This window comes from Haliotis rubra, unplaced genomic scaffold (genome assembly GCF_003918875.1).
Source record: "Haliotis rubra isolate DU_JTF1 unplaced genomic scaffold, ASM391887v1 Scf672, whole genome shotgun sequence".
Taxonomy (NCBI): domain Eukaryota; kingdom Metazoa; phylum Mollusca; class Gastropoda; order Lepetellida; family Haliotidae; genus Haliotis; species Haliotis rubra.
In genome coordinates, this window is record NW_025767382.1 from 24,473 (window position 1) to 47,380 (window position 22,908).

The following is a 22,908-nucleotide window of genomic DNA, read 5'->3' on the forward strand; positions in this document are numbered from 1 at the left end:
CAGGAACAAAGCCCAAGGCATTCATAAGGTCACAGGACACCATGCAGATAACAGCGAAATGTCATGGTTTCACCAAATTGAACAAGAAATGAAAATGCGAAGATTCTAATTCAATGTTTGCTCACATTGGTATCTGAGATTGATACGGAGTCGTTAAACACCGACAGCACAGCCAAGTCGACATTCACATTTAACCTTGACACACAATGACAGATAACCGGTTGCTGTTCATCTTATCAATGTCAGTGATTTAGGTTATGTTCTGATACAGTGCTCGAACTGGCGCCTATAACATCGACTGATAGGAGCACTACATCAGTCTTTACAGTGTGAAGATGTGTATCGGGAGCTGGGTGTACGTATTTCTGGTCTCGTGGCTCTGTGTCAGTAAGTATATATTTACACAGCCATATTGAAATATCTAGAACTCTTGGCAATCATTCGGAACTGGTTGTATCATAACTTCATTAACTACCCGTGAAGATCCGGGCTAGAATATTGACCTTCAGTAACCCATGCTTTTCGTAAGAGGCGACTAACGGGATCGGGTGGTCAGGCTCGCTGACTTGGTTGACACATGTCATCGGTTCCCAATTTCGTAGATCGATGCTCATGCTGTTGATCACTGGATTGCGTGGTCCAGACTCGATTATTTACAGACCACGGCCATATAGCTGGAGTATTGCTGAGTGCGGCGTAAAACTAAACTCACTCACTCACTTCATTAACTTATGCAATCTTGCAACATTTTTAAATCGAATACGTTCGTGTGATATTCAAAGCCGTGTTCAAACAGCCATTACCTATCGATGCTTTTAGAATTTCTGTTAACATGCCATTAAATGCGGGTCTATCCCAAGGTAATGCAAAACAAAGAACATTATCAAATTACAAACAAATATTTAAATATATAGTTTTGCATAAATAACATTTTAATGGAAATTGTACACAGTTCTGGTATCAATAGTTATTAGCAAGTGAGTTTAGTTTTACGTCGCTTTTAGCAATATTTCAGCAATATCACGGTGGGGGACAACAGAAATGGGCTTCACATGTTGTACCCATGTGGGGAATCGAACCCGGGTCTTCGACGTAACGCTTTAACCACAAGCCTAGCTCAACGCCACTAAATATTTTTGAAGAGTGTCGGGAACCATTGAGGATGATGAACTCATTGAAATTTCAATTCGTTGAACTTTATCGAAGATGGGAAATTATCGGAAATGGGAAGCAGGGCATGTGCTCGTCACGGCTAAGACCGGGATTCGAATCCCCACACGGGTATAATGTGTGAAACCCAGTTGTGGCGTCCACCGCCGTGATATTGCTTGAATATTGTTAAAAGAGGCGGCGTCAAACTATATTCCCTCACTCACTTAACGTCGTGGGCATCAGCTGATGCGGATGTCATTGTTTCTACCATTCCTATATTCATACATTAGTTTTAACTTCAGCTGTCTCCGATGGAAAGCAGGACTTTGCTGTGAACGTCAACAGTGACGGCACCTACAGCGTCGTTGTTCAGGGAGATGTGTGGCTGAAGAGCGCTCCCACCTTCTTCAGAGCTGATGGTCAAGTGTTCTCCTCTGCTGATGGATCTCTGAAGCTGGTCAAGAACACTCAGTCCAGTGGTGAGGACGTCATCGGGCAGTGGGAGGCCAACAGCTTCTTGTACCAGGCAGGGTCCAGTCAGATCGAGGCCAGCTTTGTACAGTACACACCAGATCCAAGCATATTCACCTACAACAATCCGGCCATACCGTTCATATTGTTCAAACAGGTGAGTAAACTCAGTCTAGGATTGTAAATGTACTTAAATACAAACCGAGATTATTTAATTTCATTAGTGTACGTACTTTGATATTTTATATATATATACAATCATTAACGGTAAGACTTTGAGCATATTAGCTTCATCTTTACGCCTGTGGGCAGAGAGAACAGCAACATTTAAAACAATTCACGGCATCAGTTAAATTTTTGCAAAGACTTCGCAAACGTTTTTCACAACGAGTTATTAATGTAGTACTTTTAGAAAACTCGTCCCGGGGTTTTGTTGAAAGTCGCTGCCTCTTCATATTTTACCTCGTCTTTCTGTCTTCCATCAATGACGACAACAGCGTTACATCAATGGAGCAAACAACACCGCCTCCAACAGCACTGCCTTCACCATTTCTGGCTTTCCTGGATTTCTAATTCAAGAGTCAACCATTCCATTAGGATACCTCAGTTATGCAGGGCTCATGTCTGGGAGCTTGGGTCTCATGGCAGGACAGTAAGTACTCGTAGCCAAACATAGATAAACATGATATTATGTCAGGACCACACATAAACTATCGGATGTGTTTTGCCCCAAAATGGATGCTGTCACCGTCCCCAGCAAGCAGATGCTCTTTCATGCAGATCTTCTTCCTAACTAGCCCCCCCCCCCCAGTTGATTCCAGACAAAATAGCATCGCATATTCCCGGATATGAAAAATGGTTCTTGTTTATGGAGGACTGGTGTTTGGTTCAAGGGTCATGGCTTCATGTCAGAGAGTACTCGTACTGTTGATGTTGTACGTGTTGAAGGGAACACACATCAATCCTCTAATGTCTGTTGTTTTGCCAGAAGATGCAACAGTTGATGACACCAGCAACCATCTGCTCGTGCATGCAAGTTCATTTTTCAAAACGGGTTGACTCCAGTTGGCTTTAGGTGTAATTGAATCCCATTTACCTAAAGAATGAAATAACAAGTAGACCTTATAAATTAAAAAGTATTCTCTTATAAAATAACTCGTTTTACATTTCAATTTTCAATCAATTTCAAATGGTGCTGCTCCATCTCCCAACTAACCAGTGGACCATCTCTTGCAAATCTAGACGTAACGACGTGTTATATACAGTTTTATATTGTCATTTCCAATCAGTTTTAACTATTGTATACTTGTTCTCAAGGTGGGGACCATCATCATTTAAAATCAACGACGGGATTGAAGGTGGACCCCTGACTTTATTTGATCGAGTGAAGACTGCAAATACACTGATTATCTCCCCTGCCAGTCGGTTTATGTCGTCATCAATATGGCGTCAGAACTCCAGCACCGGCGGGGACAATGTCTTTTGGGGGACGATGGGGGGAGTTGAAAATGTCCCTGTTGGTGTTGAAACCAGCTTTATTCTTTTCTGTGGAAACCAGGGGATTAATAAGGTACTTGTCATTCAACTTGATGTAGCTGCGAACATCACGTTACAGCATCTATTACCTTACTCTTCAAGCATGGAATCGCTCTGGTCTTTTTCGCTACTTTTCTTCCGCCGAAACATTATTTAATTTCGTCGGCATATTTCCACTTCCTGAAAATCTTTCAACACTTTCATCATAATAATCAAATGCTTTGTACCTTTGTTCAAGAAATATTTGATTGTTGTTGTAGGCCTCCGTAAGCTGGGGTCAGGTCTTACAACGATGGCATGGACGTACAGATCAATATATGAAGTCCGACTTTACCATCAACTACTTAGGATACTGGATGGACAATGGTGAGAATATTTGGACTTCCGTGATTACAGTTTAAATATTGTACTCACATAATGTTTAACCACAATATTTACTTTTACTGGAGGATTTACTTTATTCGCACATGTATGCGCACTACTTGTGGTTGTTCCGAAGCTTTATACGCAACAACAGCATATTGTTGCGCACGTCGCCCTGTGAAAAGCGTACATGTCACAATTCACAATTCATGTCACGTTAAAAAAACGCTGGAAAATCCAAAAGATCGTGTTTGTATGTTCAGGGGCGTATTACTACTACCGGACAGAGAAAGGAAAGAACGACCAAGACACAGTATTGGATCTCAAGAGCTACATGGGGCAGATGGGGGTACCCGTCAGGTTGGTAGATTTACCCACTCCAAACAATAAATATGTTATCGAAGAGTGCCATGAATCAAAGGTCTTCCCCCATACGTTCCAGATCCAAGGGCAACGTTCTGTTCTTATTCAGCGAGTAATATTACGGAGTTGTGCTTTCAAGAATGTAGAAGAAGGGATAGGTTTAGGGTTATGTTTAGGGTTAGGGTAAGGGTTAGGGTAAGGGTAAGGGTTAGGGTTAGGGATAGCGTTAGGGTTAGGGTGACTTGACACTAAACAATATGCCTGGTAGGTATCCGGTATTCTGTAGGTGTACCTTTGATTTTTGTCTTAAATGTAGAGACGGTTACATATTTATATAGACCTTTTAAAACGCTCTTTCATTTTATCATTTTTACAGCGAAATGTGCATGTATCAAACGATTTACGACGGTGATTGATATATTACTTGCATCTGGAACAATCGCCATAATGTTTACTGGCTACATTATTGGTCCGTTCGGGCAGGATTATTATATATTCATGGGTTATATTTGGACAATGATCGTGTTGATTACTTACTAGGTCCATACGAATGTTAGTACGACACCTTGTTAACTTGCAATGTACATCCGGTACGATAATTGATGGTACCAATGGGACAATACATCCAATATGACGCTTGGTGCCACTACTACGGCTAAGCGCTTGTTGTTTGCTTGCCAGGTACATTCAGTACGACGAATGGTGGTACTACTGGGACAATGACCATGGTGTTGTAACATGGACAGCTCAACCGAAGATCTTCCCAAATGGAATGCAGTGAGCTATTTTTCATCTGTTTTTGTACCTGAGAAAATATTTCATTAATCTGTTAAATGATATATATAATATTATGCTCATTTCCTGTTAGAAACATATTGCGTAAATAGTTCTATATTCCTGCAATCATTTATACACCCGTGCATTAATTAAGCACCACTCTATTTTGAAAATAAGATGTGATTCTACAGAAAAGTTAGGGTACAGCCTACATTTTAATCAACCTGCAGTTAAAGAAGCTTTATCCATTGACAGTTTTACAAATACCATAACCTTTTCTATTCTTTATGAAAGAATATGTTGATGAAAATGTGATTGGACTGAATTGTTACCCAAAATAACTATTCCTCTTCCGCTCAAACTACACGATTAAATTAAGTTTTGACTAAAAATAACAATTCTGTTACATACCAAGATGACATTTACACATCAAGTAAAATTTGATTATGCATAATCAGGAAGAACCCGAATGTCAAGGAGTCACACCTTTTTCCAACAATTCAGTTTGCTAACTGACAAAAACTGAAAAAGGACACTTTAATAAGATTTTGGATTTTTTTAATATGATTTTGAGTTTATTGTATTGAATGAACACTTCTCCTTGCCGGATATTGATAATTACAGCTAAAATCTGTTTGTTTGTACAGCAACTTTTACTGCATTTCAAAATTTTACTTTTTTGAGTTTGACTGTAACGTTTCCTAAATCTTAGTTTACAAATTTTCATACATTCACAATAAATAACTAATTTATAGGCCACATAACAATCAGTTATTACTTTCACTTTTCAAAATAAGGTTACTTGTTTTAGGACAGAAAACACCAGTTTTAAATATAGGCAATTATCCATTAATAATTAAAGTACATGGTAATTTCAATGATGTTTTCGTTTTTGAAATGTTAAATGCTTACTCATTATATTTTTTGGAAAGAATTTAGAAGTTCGTTTCAGGCAAAATTAAGTTTTAAAAATACAGGGTGGTGCTTATTTTATGCACGGATATATATATCTTTATAAGACCTTTATGCGTGTCAAATCGAAACTTGATTTATATCCCATATGTTATCTAAAGTTGTAGAGTACCATAATTTTCCCCAAGATGAAATTTTGACTTAATTCTCGGAAACTAACACGTTTTCGTCTTCTTTACTTCATCCTGTGATAAAGGTGGCTTTATAACAAGACACAGTATCCCGTCGTGGCCCACAGTATGTACTGGTAAGCCAGGCCCAGGAATTAAATTAAAATCATCATATTAATCTAAATGCAAAGTTATTATATTTAAGATACCTGTCAAAATCATTATACTTTCTCAACTCTGTAAGGAGTTTTAATATCAATACCAGTTAAACAAAAACAATTGCTCAAAGAAAAAGGAAATTCCGTATCAAATACGTCATTTCACAGTCAAAAACAAAATTTAAGATGTTTGTATTAGTTTTGATACGTCAATATGAGTTGCTTCTATCCGTGAAGCCTATAGATGTGTACAAAAAAACACTATATCATTAAATGTTTGATGGTTTGTTAACATTGTAGGTCAAGCAACACAACTTACGCAAGGGCTAATGGGGGAAGTTATGACTTCCTGATCGATGGTCACAAGGCTTTACCTCTGGAAGAGGTACTCACTCATGTTTTGTTCAATTGGTACAATATAATCCTTTCCTTCTTCACCTCATCATCATTTGAGAAGGGTATTTTGTTCATGTTCCATCCATTCAACAAAAACCTTTAGACATCTTTCTCATTTCGTTTCAGAGATTTTGGGATGATCTGCTCGCTGAGTCAAGGGATTGGGGTCTGTTTGTCTACGAACAGGTACTACCACTTATAACCAAATAGATATGAGCATATTCAATATTTCAGCATACATTCATTGTATTGTTTTCAATGCATTCATTTCCTTTTTGTAGGATTACCTCAATGAAGAATTTGAACAAATCCAAAAGCTCCTGACTGACATTGACCTTGGCCGCCAATGGTTGACTCAGATGGGGAATGGGGCTGCCAAGAATGGGCTGACCATCCAGTACTGCATGTCCTACCCGCGACATATGCTACAGTCTCTGGAAATACCTGTCGTCACACAGGTGAGAACAGGAATGGTTGTATTCAGATCTTAGCAATATCACAGAAACGCTAATGTATTGTTTTGTTTGAGACTTGGGATTATGGATTTCTGGAAATATCTATTGTCACCCAGTTGAGAGCGAGTTGATTTGAGTATGGTTATCCGCCAAATGGAATGAGTAAATCTATAATTAAGCGTGGGTGTCCACTAATGTAGCTATATACACATGAGAGACACACCACGGAGTGAAATACATAGCGACTTCTCTTGTTGAAGAAGAAACATGAGTATTTGTTTAGCCATTTGTCGACATAATCGTCCTGAAAACAGACCAGATACATGTATACCTTTTGTCATTTGAAACTTCGTCACGTTATTGAACATTTGTTTCAGGCTCGTGTTAGCCATGACAACCGACCAGACACTGACAACTGGAAGATCGGTGTGACGTCACTATTTTCATGGTCTATTGGTATTGCACCCTTCAAGGATAATTTTTGGACAACCAGCGTTCAACCCGGAAATGGCTACAGTATGTACAAAATTAGTTTTGAATCAACATTAATAGTATTTTCAACATGAAGCACATGACTAGATTTCTAACGACACATTGTTGATTGGTATTGAATAATGTGTTGCAGATTCTTCAGAACCATACACGTCTCTAGTTCTGAATCAACATGACATTACTTTCCAATTGGAATAAAACCTTTGAGGAAGTAATGTTATGTTGATTTCATTCCATCGTTCTTAAGAAAATATTCTCAATCAGGTGAAGTGTGTAATATTCATAGCATGCCATGACTACATTTGTAGAGGCAGAAGCTTGATATGTATTGAATGGGTTCCAGATTTGTCGGAACCCCACACATCACTGAATGCCGTGGTTGCAACCTTAAGTACAGGCCCAGTGGGGATTAGTGACATGGTGGGAGGCACAAACAAGACACTCACCATGAAGTAGGTTGGCTGTTAGTTCTAAATTCCAAATCGTTCTGTGCAGTGATATTTTATCCTCCATGATTATACGTTTGCTTCCAGTTCTATTTATCTATGTTTACTCCAGTAAGTCTTTTTCACACATGTATTTCTTATCTATTTCTCCTGAATATGTTATTCACTTACTATGTATTTTTATTATTTTTCACTCATGGATTTAGTTAACATTACTCCCGTATTTAAAACATTTTATTTCTGTTTTATAAGTACTCCCATGTAAATTTCACCACTGCTCCTACCACTTCTATTTTTGCACAGATCTGTAAATGCTGATGGCCTAATCCTGAAACCATCGCGACCGGCGACGTCAATTGACAACAGAATACGGAGGGTAAGTTCGCACGTTGTTTTACTTTTATGTAGCCTGATGTGGATATCATGCATTTGTAACCCTTGATATGTATGAGGATGTTTTTAGTTCCTTTTTTTAAGAGAACAAGTGAAACACCTTCCAGTATTGCAGTTTTTAATTTTCAAGTCTTTATAGTGACTAGTTTGGGGGCTAAATCTACGGTTCCAGCAAGAGTGATTCAAGTTGTACTTATGCCATTATCTGATAAAACATTCTTTTCACCACACACCTACATAACACACTCTCGAACACCGTCCACTTCAATACCTCTGCTTCTCATATCGTCCGTGAGTAGTTCTACTCTATAACAGATGCCACTGTACATCTCACCAATGACATGTTTAAACCAACAATGGACATAATACTGCAGGTTGAAATGATTAACTGTAATGGTAACAAGGTATGATCGAAGGAGTGTTTTGTGCTACCTCGCAGTGGTTTATGCCTGCTTAAATGGCATAGGACAGCATCCTTTAACACAATGAAATGGCATAAATCCCTTTATAGCATGGAAGGTTTATTGTCATGAATATTTTCAAGATGGCTTGGTCAGACTTTGAGGGTCCTGATGGGGAGGTGTGGTCCACCTATTCGGATTTTGGTGGAGAACAAGTACGGTATCATCCTCGCTGCAGATCTTCAGGGGAAACTACACCATGACACCTTGCATGGCTGGATATCAAGGGGTAGGACATTACGTTTCTTCTTCCCTTATTTCTACTGCCACATGATTCCCGTAGTTTACTGTTTCGGTTTACCTGTAATTAGTCAGGTGTGCTGCTAAAATGAACGTTAATATTTCCAGTTTCCGAACTCCATGGTTTTCCCAGCCAATAATCCCAACAAGATTCAACCTTTGACAGACCCCCAGCCTTTGACAATGAGTGGCTGTACCATGGCTGACTTCTGTCTCTTCTATGTATCACCTGTACTGAGCATCAATGGGTAGGTGTATTACTTTGTTTCAAATCATGCAGATATGAATAAATATCAAAACTGATCCAATATATCAAGCAAATCAATATTAACTCTGCTATATATACGTAATGTCTGAAACATTATAAACCGAAAGTGATAAATACTTCCACAGCATTCTAAGGATTTTCTCTTGTGCACTTCATCGAGGTCCCAGACATTAAGAGAATTTACCTAAATGAAGCAGTGAATATACCTTGAAGGTATCATTGAAGATACCGATTTTTCGATTAGGAAATATGTTTTACTTGAGTGGACATGATAATTTCCAAAACTGTAAGCACAGATGACTTCAAGTGATTTAATCCACAGTAGGACACATTGTAAACAACCTTTACAAGTTTGGGTTGTATTTTTTAAATTTTAAAGTGTATAAATGAAGCATACATTTTGTCTGAACGAAGTGAACGCCGATATCAATGGTTTCCCCTGCAGCATACAAGTTCTCATCCAGGGTGAGTTAGACAAGTGGGTGCCGATGTCACCCCAGAGAGTGACGGACATCAACATTGCCGATGATATCACCATCAGCCTCACCGGAGCTGTCGACGAAACTGTCTCCTTCTGGTTCAACGTGGATGGTAAATCCTCACCTGTGACCTGTATCCTCGGAGCAGCAGGACTGGCCACCCTAAGTTTCCCAGCTGGCACATGTCGTGGTTCATAATGACTTCATATATTCGTATTAAATAGACACTGTTTACTTCATATCACTACCACACAGTTACTACACATAGATGAACATACGCAAATACGGTCATACTGTATTTGCATTTGTTTCAGTAGTGTAAAATGTGGTCGAGTGAATGAACGATTATACATGTACCTAAATATAAGTTCCTCTCTTGAGTGTTCCGCAATATTAACATTTCTTACGCCCATTCTCTCTTGAATGAATGTCAATAAACGTTATATGAGGTGTGAATTTACTTCCGTTGTTGATTTGTAAAAGTGTGTGTGCTTCTGAATTCAATTCTGGGATTAAAAGAATCCTGATTAGGGTAAGATAAGCAAGTGCAAATTAAGATGGATGTCATGGCTTCTGAGAGTTTGAGCGCATCTTCTGTAAAGTCAATGATTATGATCATCTGTACACCCAGCTTTAATCAACAGTAGTTCCTCCCACGAGTGATACAACAATTATACCCAGCTTTAATCAACAGTAGTTCCCCCCACGACTGATACATCAAATAATGCAATCCTGAGTCTTGTAATTGAACACGAGTGAGTGAGGGTTGATAGCCTAATATGATGCAGGTTCCAGAAACCAACGTGCTTGGGCAAAACTTTGCAGGAGTAATTAACAGGTATTTCACCAAGATTTGAGAATACGCATCATTCTAATTATGAATAAAGTCAGAGGGACATAAGTACTCATTAATGGAAAAAAATTCGTGATGGTTTCCAGTTGCTTTATGCAATGGAAACTACCAATGATACTTTACTGTAAGTTTCCATTTCTGGAAACTAACTTTGCTGGTTTCCGGCAGTTTCCAGGAAACGGCCGGAAACCATCAATCATAGTTTCCATGATCGGAAACCTACATGATTCTAACATTACCTGTTTTTTTTGTGTACATCAGTTATGTAGTAGTAGAAGTGCCCACCAACATGGACGGACACAAAACAAACTATAAATGTGACGACAGATTACAGCTATCTTGCACCCGGATATTAAATTACACATCTGTACCCGATTGTGGTTCAATCTCTTGTGAAAATCACGCAATAGAGGAATATATGAATAACTTATTTCACAAGAAGAGACAAGTATATTCCAAGTAGAAGATGGCCTTTTCCCTAAAATTTCTTGTTTAAACCACGGGAAAGTCAATACCATGGCACCTATTAGACAAATTCAAGTGCCAGTCATTTCAGATCATCATGTCTCTGTCACACTCGAGCATCCATCCTGGAACTGACGTTAAAAAGATGCAAGACCAGTCATTCAGAAAGCCAACAATTCCTGTCGGCATATTAAGAAAAAGTTTGCCCAAATAAAGGGAAAGCCAGTATAAAGATTCACCTGTAAATCTTAAGCATACGAGATTTGAATTTTCAACTATTTCTATAATATTTACACAACAAAGATAGTAAGGATACCATTTACGAGTTAACATGTTAAGGGCGGTCTATATACGTTATGCGTTGTTTTTTATTTGACAGTTCGGAATTAATTACACAAGTAGAGTTGAGTTAACATTCTCATTGCTCAGCTTTTATGTTCATTTGCTTGATCTACTGTTTTTCAACGTCAAAATACATGTTACACAAAGGCAATTAGGCTAATGTATCTGATAATATCTTCATTCATACATGAAAATGACAGGATGGACAACATGGTAGTTAATTATTAATAATATACATATAAATAGTCAGACTTTCAAACACACGGTTTATGCACACACATGTTCTTCTAGAGTGAGTGAGTGAGTTTAGGTTAACGCCGCTTTTAGCAATATTCCAATAAAATCAGGGCGGGGACAATAGAAATTAGCTTCACAGATTGTACCCATGTGTGGAATCGAACCCGGGTCTTCGGCGTGACAAGGGAACGCTTTAACCCACTAAGCTACCTAGCGCCCCTTTACTGCCGCTAGAATTTCCAGTAACCAATTTGAAAAAGAAGGGCCAACTTTTTTATTAAAAGCCTAAGCCCAAAATTTCAGAAACATGTCATCATTGAGAAATACATTTCACATATTGTTTTCTCCAAATACTGCAAATGGCATGTTCTTTCAATTTTGACAGAATATCCTGAAGCTCTGAAGATGGATAAGTAGCTATATTTGTAATCCCCAACGTGTTTAAACCAAAGGAAAACATGGATCAAGGAATGAACTCTTTCGATAAGTTTGTCATGTGGGATAATTTTGACAACCCAGTCAGCAATATTTCTGAATCATATGGTGAGATAAATAATTATACGAGACAAAAAATATAAATGCATCTAAGGTCAAATGTAAAATAACATTTTAATTGCTAAACAGTAATTATGTTTCTGGGTATTTGTTTTATGAGCATGGCAGTTATATAGGCCTCATTGATAAAGGGTCAAATGATATATAGCACATGTAAAGAAAAGTTGATCAGAAATAATAGAACTAAGAGTGTCATCATAATGTTTAATGTAATGACAAACGTGACACATCGTGACATACAGACAATTTTAAACAGCACGAGCAAACATCAGGGGCCGTATTTATAAAAATTCTAAGAAAATTCTTAGTTTTGCTCTAAGATTACCAAAACAAAATCTTAGCTAAAAGTAACTCTTAAGAATTATTCATAAAGGGTCTAAGAGTAACTTTAACTAAGAATGGGAGTTCGTTCTTAAGAAAATACTCAGCGCTGTAGCCAAGGCAAATCCGGGAATTCCCCGAGGTTATAAATAGCTTACGTCATGTTGATGGCAGCGCTAGCGCTGACATGTAAGAAGAGTTGAATAGCAGACTGAACCGAGTTTAGTTTGTTTACGTTCTGTTACCGGAAGAGGAGCTTCCTGACCAAAACTTGAAAAGGTACGTAAATCGAGTTATGTTAACCCCAAAATGTGTTTTTTTAAATAAATCTATGTCTGCAAGTTGTCTCGTGCAAACTTTTCAGACGACAATCTTTGGTTTGTTCATGACGAGAACAAAATGAATGCGAAAAAGGGGAACAGGAAACCTAACTGTTAGTGGAATCAAAGAAAGTAATATGTGTCATACTTAGGAGTAATTCTTAGAGTACAAAGTTTTATGAATGTGACTTAAGAAATTCTTAACACTTACGTGTAAATATAGTGAAATTCTTAGAATTTTATTGATTTAAGAATTCTTACCAATTCTAAGAATTTTTATAAATACGGCCCCAGTTGTATAGACCAACCCCAAAAAAATGAAAATGACAAACATGAAGCACTCGATCATTTAATATCTTGTGTACCCTCCTCGCGCGTCCAGGACACAGGTGCACTTTGTTCTCATGATCCTGATCAAGTTCATTAAGGAATCTTGCGGAATCGCTTTCCATTCCTCTACTAGAGCTCTGCAGAGTCCTGGGAGATCCAAAGGTGATGGGTGACGTGTGTACACACGTCGACGGAGTTCATCCCAGGCATGGTCATTTGGGTTGAGGTCTGGCGAGCATGCTGGCCACTCCATCCGCTCTACACCCGGATGTCTACAGAGTTCCGTGGCAATCCTGGCCCTATGAGGCCTAGCGTTGTCGTCTTGTAGTAAAGAGGGTGGACCATAAAGGCCATGCGTAGCTTGCAGGAATGGTACTGCTTTAGGAGGAGCCATAATCTCTTATATCGGCCATGATGTCTACTCGATCTCAAACGCGCCTGCCTGCGACGTGGTGTTAGTGGTGGACGAACTGCAGGTCCGGCTGCGCTTAAACGTCGACGAACGGTGCACCTGCACATCCTTACATTGTAAACATTGAAGTGTTCTGTCTGAAGATCGGATGCGATAAGGAATCTGTTATGTAACGCAGTGTTAATCATGTGCCTGTCATCTCGGACTGTTGTGACTCTGGGGCGACCTGGTGGACATGCACATCCCACGGACCCATTGGCTTGAAATCTCTGCCACAGTCTACCAATAGCACTCTGACTCACATCAAAGCGGACAGCAACCTGAAGCTGAGTTTGACCAGATTCCAATAAGCCTATAGCCTGACACCTTTCAGCAAGTGTAAAAAACGTCTATTTTTAATCTGCGCTTTCAAACAGGTTCCTGAACAGTGAACGACAGTGACAAAGCATCAATGCATGTGTATTATTCTCCCCTTTCTAGAGCGACTTGCACGTTAAGTGGCAGGTGGATTATTATGTTTTGCAGATTGAACATAATATGCAACAGATTGTTCAGGTGATCCTGGCACAGTCGGGCTGGTAAGGCTCATCATCAGCTCAGGGCCCTTGCCCCCTCTACACGCAGCCCAGACAGCAAATGGGACTGCCTAGTCGAACCCACCAAGAACTTTCCGGGGAATATGTAGACTCCCCAACACTGCAGCCTTCTGCATTACCTAGAGTGTCAGAAGGGCTGTACTCTCGATGGAGAACCCGGGCACTCTCCTGATCTGCGCCAAGAGATCAGGAGGTACCAAGCCAAGGGCACCGAGAACAATGGGGAACCTGACGACAGTGTACTTTGGATGCAAGCGAGACATTTCAAAAGCGAGGTCCGCATATTTAGAATGTGTTTCCTGAATCTTGCCAATCACGTTGGTGTCAAAAGTGACAGAACATTCAACGATATAAATAAATTCATTGGCTTTATCAAAAGGGATAGAAAAGATCAGGTTTGTTGGCTGGAATTCTTCTGAGGCCCTGTATGTGCCTATTCCAAAGAAGTTTGAAAGCATAATTTTCCATGACGCCCTGGACATGTAAAGGGTCGTACCATGGATGGACCTCAGATTCAAAGCCACAGGCATGGCGAAGACGGTAATCAAAGCACCGAGCCATGCCATCATATCTCTTAAGTTATGCTGTTTGTGCCAAAAAAGGGCATCCGCTGACAAGGTGTTGGACAGTCTCTGTAAATACATTACACAGTCGGCATTTCATGTTAATATTATCTTGGAGAATCACATTTAGGCGCTTGCTAGTGGGAAGTGTATTATTGTTTTTATTATTTAATGATATTTATATAGCGCACATATCCACGCAAACTAGATCATGCTCAAGGCGCTGGAGTGTTCCCTTGATCAACGGATGTCTTTTTGTCTGGCATTCTTTAACCTACTCAACTCCCTGGGGAGTATCCAACTATTAGTTATAACACAGCCTCATCCTCACAAGGTACCCAGTTGCAGCTGGGTGAACTGGGACACATAGTCACAGTACATTGTCCTTTGATACTGCACCTTACAATACCCGCAACTAGGTGTCTGCACGTGTTCGTGTGTCCACCATCTGGTCACCAATCATCGGATGAGTGGGTTCCTTTAAGTGCACAGGGTTGTGTACTGCACACTAGGGGTTGTGAGCCTGCAAGTAATGTTAGCTCCAAAGTTTTTACACCCGGTCACAAGTGGGGATCGATCCCGGCCCACCATACCCTACGAATTCCCATGGATTGTCATATTGACAATTTGAATAAAAATATGTGCCATTTGTAACAGAAAGTATCGGACGTTAAAGAACGTAATAATGACATTTCAACGGCCTGATGTGTATTTCCATACTGTTAAGAAAGTATGTACAACGTTTGAAATTGTACATATTTCAAACAAAAACTTAGATTTTACAACTTTTAAGAAATAATGTTACCAATAGCTAGACCTTTCATTAATGAAGCCAATTGTATATAGTCGAGTTTTTCTTACCTTTGCCACGCTATCAGTAACTGAGCCGCTCGATCTATTTACACTCTTGCTGCGAGCAAAATAAAATCACTTTTAACACGGATTCCTGACAGTGGTCTGGATTTAGTATGACATCTTTTTCAGGTTCAAACACAACACAATGGCATAAGGGTCAATCTTGTTCATTTGCATCACACATATTGACTGACTTACAAGGATGTTGGCTCACATGCCTAAAAGTATCACTCATGTGCCAACCATATGCACAGCCTTGACATAACAGGGTTATCTCAGATAGTGAACGACATTTGGTGAAATACACATATAAGTCATTTGATTCGGTTACGAGTCGACATCAGTTCAAAATGTGCACTAAGGCCTGTATAAACCTATTTCTGTATACATTGCTTTGGGTTGGTAAGTATACTCTTTACATCAATAGTGTAAATCTCGCTTTTCTTGTACACAAATACATATAGTGACTGATTGTACCCAAATACTTATAGTGACCGATTTTCAAAATCTTTCATTTTAAGAAATATACCTGTACGGTATACCTTTTTCCTATCAGTCAAACTGTTGCCGTAATTAATTACCTAAATATAATGTTTTTGGAATTGATTTTAACATGAGGTAATGAATTCAAGCAAGACACTGAAAACTTTGATCTATAGCCTGTTTTTATATTGTATCGTGCTCTATAGTTAAAGTAGTTTAGATAATTTACTAGTTTTAAATATATATCTGTGATAGTCTAATTGGTTTTACTGCCCTTTGTCGACAGACATTTTAAACTGATAACCTTGTTTTAATCGCTCTATGGCTGTAATATTGCCTATGCCACTCACTCACTCATCAGAATTATTTGCGTTATCAATCAACTTTCATCGTCCGCTTATCATGATCATGCATACTTGCTTTCCTGATTACTTAGTAAAGAGTCAAGTATTCCTTTTTAAATGAATATGTTTCCATATTAGGTGTCTCCGAAGGTAAGCAGGACTTTGCTGTGAACGTCAACAGTGACGGCACCTACAACGTCGTTGTTCAGGGAGATGTGTGGCTGAAGAGCGCTCCCACCTTCTTCAGAGCTGATGGTCAAGTGTTCTCCTCTGCTGATGGATCTCTGAAGCTGGTCAAGAACACTCAGTCCAGTGGTGAGGACGTCATCGGGCAGTGGGAGGCCAACAGCTTCTTGTACCAGGCAGGGTCCAGTCATATCGAGGCCAGCTTTGTACAGTACACACCAGATCCAAGCATATTCACCTACAACAATCCGGCCTTACCGTTCTTGTTGTTCAAACAGGTGAGTAAACATAGCCAAGGGTCATACTTTCTGCACAAAGGCACTAAAGGCAAGACCATCATTTTACATACATACATACAAACAAACATTTGTATAGCGCCGATATCCAGCTCTGTTCAGCCGTTCAAAGGCGCTTTGTTTTTCCCCTAGCTCACTGGATGTCAATCTCAACTCCCTGGGGATCATACAACTCTTGCAGCCACTAGGCGCACCGAGTTATTGTGGCATTCCCATCCTTACGAGGTACCCATTCACAGCTGGGTTGACTGGGACACATAGTCACAGTACTTTGTCCAAATTCAGGCACGTTGCTGTACCCGCAACTGGGTGTTTGCACGTATTCATGTGGCCACCATCTGGTCATATACCAACGGGTTCGTTGGTTCTTTTAAGTGCACAGGGTTGTGTACTGTACTTGTTCTTATTCGTGTGCTTTCCCATCTACATGATAGATGGCCTTAAAGTTTCACCAGTGAACACAACGAGGACCATGCAGCAGTGTAACATTAATGACATTTATCTGATCAGGTGACTGTTATGCGAAAGATAATTTTCTAGTTCTTTGTGTAATTCCCGAATAAGCTGTGTCTTTCCGAATAAGCTGACAAATTGTAAGCACACTTTTTGTTTTTACCAATGACGACAACAGCGTTACTTCAACGGAGCTAACAACACCGCCTCCAACAGCAGTGACTTCACCATTTCTGGCTTTCCTGGATTTCTGATTCAAGAGTCAACCATTCCTTTAGGGTACCTCAATTATGCAGGAGAGATGTTTGGGAGCTATGGTCTCATGGCAGGACAGTAAGTACTCTTATGGTAAAATTTTATGATGTTTTTATAACTTGTTGAAAGGACTAGTGCTGGGAATTGGTCAAAATCTTATAATTGATGATTGGCTCATTACAACCGATCTATCATCGAAAATAATTGGTTAGCGTCATTTATTTAATTTTCCTGATTATTTTTGTTAATGGACAAAAGAAATCAAGATACAAAACCCTGTAGTTCTTTGGTGTTTTTGCAAATTGCACAAAAGGCATTGGCAAATTTCACATCTTTAAAGGATGACTAGTAGGTAGGAAAACTAATTTCTTGGAGTCTTGAAGATAAGTTCAACCATGACTTGGAACGAGCTTGTAGTGGTCATGAAATGAAACAGACAAAACCAACCTTGTGAAAAATATTGTTAATGCAAACAAGTGTTCCAGAATTGTTTGCGTTCGATTATGAAAACATGATCGATTGCTTGGTCGTTTAGTCACTGCGACCAATCTTCGATTATTTCAATTAATCGGACCACCACTAGAAAGGACCCCACAAAAAAACCCGGTAATGTCAGCTGTTCTGTCAGAAAATGCACATGATTAATGTCACTATCTCGTCACATATTCTAGTCGATCCGATACCAGATGTTGCATCCCATTTGCATGAAGATGAAATGGTGTTGCTACAACTCCCAAATAACAACTGGACCATCCCTTGCAAGCAACTTAAAGGCAAGGGTTCAAACCTATACATGGATGGGGTGTGGCCTCCTTGCCTTGTCAAAGCTGTCCTTAGATGCAAAGCAATGAAGTATTCAAATACATTCCGTGAAATATAACAAAAGTGACTCACCGTTTGAGGCTGATATTAAGTCATAGTATAAAGAAGTATGTTATGAAGACTCACAGCAAAAAGTATGGATGCAGAGAGTCTACAAACCATGCATTTTGAAAATATATTTCTCAATTTTAAATCCAGATTTGAATTTCCCAGTGTGTCAGTCAGGTGGCCAGAGGAGGTGCGTTTCCATAGAAACAAGCCTTGTAGTGGGGGAAATGTTTCATTCAGGGTTTCATATTTCAGGCAGGCTGGGAAAATGCCTCCCTTCCCCGCTCCCCTGACACCATGTTGTGCAGGGCTATGGTTGTCCACTCGTCTGATGCTGACATCTCTTTGCGGAAGATTATTTATTCAGAATATATGTAAAATTTGATGTTTAATATATGCTAATCAAATTAATTTCATTAGTCATCATAATATGAAGTGAAAGGGTTGGACAATTACTATAAGGCACATGTTTATTCTAGTAGTAAATTCCAAGGTTAACCTTTGACATCGCCAGGCTCTTGCCAGGCACCCATAGCCGTTACAGCCTTGTCACTCACGGGCTGATAACATCTTCACTGCTGAGGAGTAGCAAATGGGAGACTATTTGGAAGCCCACGGGGGTTTAGGAGGTTTGCGCCCCGGGCTTTAACGACGTGTAATATAAAGTTAAATATTGTAATTTCCAACCACTTTCAACTCTTGCATACCTTTTCTTAAGATGGGGACCATCATCATTTAAAATCAACGTCGGGATTCAAGGAGGGCCCCTGGCTTTATTTGATCGAGTAAAGACTGCAAACACACTGATTATCTCCCCTGCAAATCGGTTTATGTCGTCATCAATATGGCGTCAAACCTCAAGCATTAACGTGCCATTAAACGTTCATTAACTAATGTATCATTAAATTCTGTTGTACTAACGTTTTAATGATGCTCTGTTGTCATTAGTGCGTCATTAACTTAATGAAGGTCCTGGGGTATCATTAGAGCGTCGTTAAACTTCCTGGAAAAGTGAACATTGCGCCAGAATTTCGTTTGCGCCGCACTGGATCTACCTACAGCTATAAAATTACACAGAAATGTAGAGTATTAAATTTCCTATCTCATGGTTTAAACTCAGTTTGAAACGTAGACACTGCTGAATGTTACTCCTAATGTTGTTATGCGTTAAAAACAGTAAATTTTTCTGCTTTTTATCGTGCACTGATAAAAGTATTGTGCTACTATATTTTCAATTTGACATCTTTACGGAAAGTGTGAGAGAACAAAATTCTGCCTGATACCTGAATGACATAGGCATGTATTAAATTAGTTTGTGTGCTTATGTATAGCGTTATACACTCAATCTTAAAAGTGACTCGCAATATGTGTTGAAAATGGATTTCCCCCTTATGACGTCAAATGGCTACATAAAGGTCACACGCTTATAAAGATAAGCGGGCCTCACTCCGGTATGCTTAATACTAAGTCATTGTAACTCAGATCACTTGGCGAAAATTTGCTGTGAATAAGGACACAATATTTTCGTGATGTTTTGTTCACGGAATTATCGAAAACAATGATACTCAAAACATTTGTGACAAACGCGCACCTGGCCAATGATTATACGCCATTGTTTTGTCTGTAACAAAACATAAACAAATTCAATGAACAAGACATATCCTTTAAAAACGTGTGCATACATACATTTCATGAAATAAATATATCATTTTTATTTATTATGTCAGTTTTACTTAGGTTTAAAATACTAAATGTTGATAATGAAATTAGGTTCATGAAACCATATGTAAACGATACGCAAAGTATACATTAATAATACAAGTGTAATCCGCAGGAAAGTGTGATTGTGTTTACTCTTATTCAACCGACCTTCACCTCAAAGAAATTGCCACATATGTCCAACAATGTTGATGTATGACATCACTACCGATGACCGATTTCTCATGAAATGGCGGCTTCGTGGATATGGGTGCCCACGATTTTGCGAGGGAACCTTTGTCCATAAATGTATGATGTAAGTAATCAGAAACATTCTGACTATCTGCGTATGGTTGTTTGTTTTTATCGTTTTCATTGAAAAAGTCAGAAATGCCGATAATTGCCTACGTCGTTCTCCATGATTTTGCGTCTCGCATGGCGTCACGCTGCACAGAACTTTCATATGAATATATCAAATTTCAGTATTGTATCTGTTTTAAGTTTTCTAGTTCTTCCTACGATACTCTTTCCGTGCATATTCTAAAAATATTGAGCTCATGCATGCTACGAATAGACGAACTGATGTCTAAAAAATTGCGAAAATGCTGCACAGTATAAAATCTGATTTTTGCTTTGTTTATATTTCTAGCAAGCGCCGTGTAATGAGCACAACGTCCCGTTTTCACACCCAATATGTTTCGTTTTTTCTTAGACACTTGGTTTTAGTGACAAAGACCATTTGGAATTTGATTCTAAAATGTATGATGAATTCAGCGATGCATTTGTCACAACTGAATATGAAATATACATGATGTCATAGGCGTCCTATGACTGGCTTTTAGCGAAACTTGATTTTGTAAACACTATCCAATATGGCGGAAAGTTCACTTCGGCGTTCGTTCGTGTTCGTGTATTTTCCAAAACATCCCAACCGATTCTAGGTTTATCGGCGACGTTTCAGAATTATTTAGACGTGTTTCGCACAGCAGTCGAAATGTTTGTTTTTCTTCCGAGGTTTAGCCCTGAAGATGCCATTTTGACAGACGACCGAGAGTAACACTTACATGTTTACAGCACGGAATTGTGGGAAAAAATGAGGGGAATCCCCGGATTTAATGAAAATATTTACATTAGGACGTCATACGCTAATAAGTGTTTGATACAACCGTTTTTAATGATGCCATTAACTAATGATGCATTAAGGATTTAATGTATCATTAGGGTTTAATGTTGACATTAGTTAATGAAGCAATGATACAACCGGATCCAGGCCTTTAACGACGTGTAATATAAAGTTAAATATTGTAATTTCAAACCACTTTCAACTCTTGTATACCTTTTCCCAAGATGGGGACCATCATCATTTAAAATCAACGACGGGATTCAAGGAGGGCCCCTGGCTTTATTTGATCGAGTGAAGACTGCAAACACACTGATTATCTCCCCTGCAAATCGGTTTATGTCGTCATCAATATGGCGTCAGAACTCCAGCACCGGAGGGGACAATGTCTACTGGGGAACGATGGGAGGAGTTGAAAATGTCCCTGTCGATGTTGAAACCAGTTTCATTCTTTTCTGCGGTAATCAAGGCATTAATAAGGTAACTGTCATTCTCCCTACAAAGAGCACCATCTTGACCGACAAGGCCTAAACATTGCAAGAGTCTCCAGAACATCTTTCCATTACATTAAAAAAGCTTGTTAACAAATACATATTTACATTGTGTCCCTAAAGAACCAAGAAATTTACCTTGGTATAGAAACTTTCTACTATATTTGCAGGCCTTCGTAAGCTGGGGGCAAATCTTGAAACAATGGCACGGACGTACAGATCAATATGTCAAGTCCGACTTTACGTTAAACTATTTAGCATACGGAACAGACAATGGTGAGGATATTTGGATGTGTATTGATTTGATTTTCAACACTGTATGAACCTATCCTTGAACCAAACGAAGGTACCATATGTCCCTCAGACAAATATTTGTTTATCTTCATCGAATATACATTCTTCAAGTACTGTAACCTGAGATAGGTCCATAGTCATGACACACAACTTTAACATACTGTTGCACACGTTTTCGAATGGAAGTAGCACTCGTTGTAATTCAGACAATGGTAAACACTGCTGGCTTCTGCTAATGAATGGATGTGTGACAGTGCTCGGCATTGCATGATTTCTGAGCGTGTCTGCCCCTCAATGGAACATCTCTTTCATGTGGTGTGTACTCTTGCAAGTGTCTATATTTATAAGTTGCCCTTGCGTTGTCATTATTGTCATGACGTTTATTTCCCAAAACCTTTGCGACCAAAACCATCCGAAAAGAACATGCTGTTTATTCAGGGGCGTATTACTGTTATCGCTCCGAGGACGGAAAGAACTACCAGGACACAGTGTTGGATATCACGAGCTACATGGCAACCTTAGGGGTACCCATCAGGTTAGTGGACTTGCTCATGCTTTTAATAGATATGTTACCAGACGGGATCGATGAACGAAATGTCTTCACCCAAGCATGCTAGGTAAGAGAGAAACATTAAGTTATATCCACTGGTGAATTTTACATGTTGGAATCATTTTTCCGACAAAATCACATTTGCTTTATGCTTTTAGTGTAGTGATTAACTCTCTTTCTTCCACTTGCTGATTGTTTGCTTTGTGACGAGTGGGGAAATAATCCGAACAATATTCATATTGTTTAACTGCTAAACTATTGGTTCAAATATACTCTTAAAAAAGAAACTTGACATAGGAACAATTTGAATTTTAGGAAAATACTTGACACAAACCAATCCATGCTGAATCCCACCATGTGGAGGAATGGTTGCCAAGACAAAACGTTAAAAAGAAACACATTGAACAAAATCGTAACGTTACACTCACGTTGGTAGTGAATCGCTAAAACGCAACCAAACATGAAATGAACGTGCATCATGAAATTG

At 39.1% G+C, this 22,908-nt stretch overlaps 2 protein-coding genes across 3 annotated transcripts in view; both read left to right on the plus strand.

The window, feature by feature from the left end:
- The first annotated feature begins 279 nt into the window (after positions 1–279).
- LOC124257772 overlaps positions 280–22,908 on the plus strand; it is a 34,873-nt gene continuing 12,244 nt past the window's right edge. The window contains exons 1-17 of one of the 2 annotated variants that reach the window (XM_046691913.1): positions 280–387; positions 1,455–1,780; positions 2,121–2,275; positions 2,941–3,193; positions 3,420–3,525; positions 3,786–3,882; positions 4,567–4,662; positions 5,831–5,881; positions 6,203–6,287; positions 6,425–6,484; positions 6,580–6,756; positions 7,131–7,269; positions 7,589–7,697; positions 7,995–8,067; positions 8,629–8,774; positions 8,894–9,033; positions 9,499–9,988. In XM_046691913.1, coding sequence (XP_046547869.1) covers positions 336–387; positions 1,455–1,780; positions 2,121–2,275; positions 2,941–3,193; positions 3,420–3,525; positions 3,786–3,882; positions 4,567–4,662; positions 5,831–5,881; positions 6,203–6,287; positions 6,425–6,484; positions 6,580–6,756; positions 7,131–7,269; positions 7,589–7,697; positions 7,995–8,067; positions 8,629–8,748 — 1,899 coding nt within the window. In that variant the 5' untranslated portion in view covers positions 280–335 and the 3' untranslated portion in view covers positions 8,749–8,774; positions 8,894–9,033; positions 9,499–9,988. Of the gene's footprint in view, positions 388–1,454; positions 1,781–2,120; positions 2,276–2,940; positions 3,194–3,419; positions 3,526–3,785; positions 3,883–4,566; positions 4,663–5,830; positions 5,882–6,202; positions 6,288–6,424; positions 6,485–6,579; positions 6,757–7,130; positions 7,270–7,588; positions 7,698–7,994; positions 8,068–8,628; positions 8,775–8,893; positions 9,034–9,498; positions 9,989–22,908 lie in introns of those variants that run through there. The other variant, XM_046691914.1, reaches the window with a different exon arrangement.
- Positions 15,705–22,908, plus strand: part of LOC124257782 — a 29,964-nt gene continuing 22,760 nt past the window's right edge. Inside the window, exons 1-6 of the mRNA XM_046691922.1 lie at positions 15,705–15,783; positions 16,347–16,672; positions 17,322–17,476; positions 21,314–21,566; positions 21,748–21,853; positions 22,310–22,406. Of these exons, the coding sequence (XP_046547878.1) occupies positions 15,732–15,783; positions 16,347–16,672; positions 17,322–17,476; positions 21,314–21,566; positions 21,748–21,853; positions 22,310–22,406 (989 nt within the window). The 5' untranslated portion in view covers positions 15,705–15,731. The remainder of the gene's footprint in view (positions 15,784–16,346; positions 16,673–17,321; positions 17,477–21,313; positions 21,567–21,747; positions 21,854–22,309; positions 22,407–22,908) is intronic.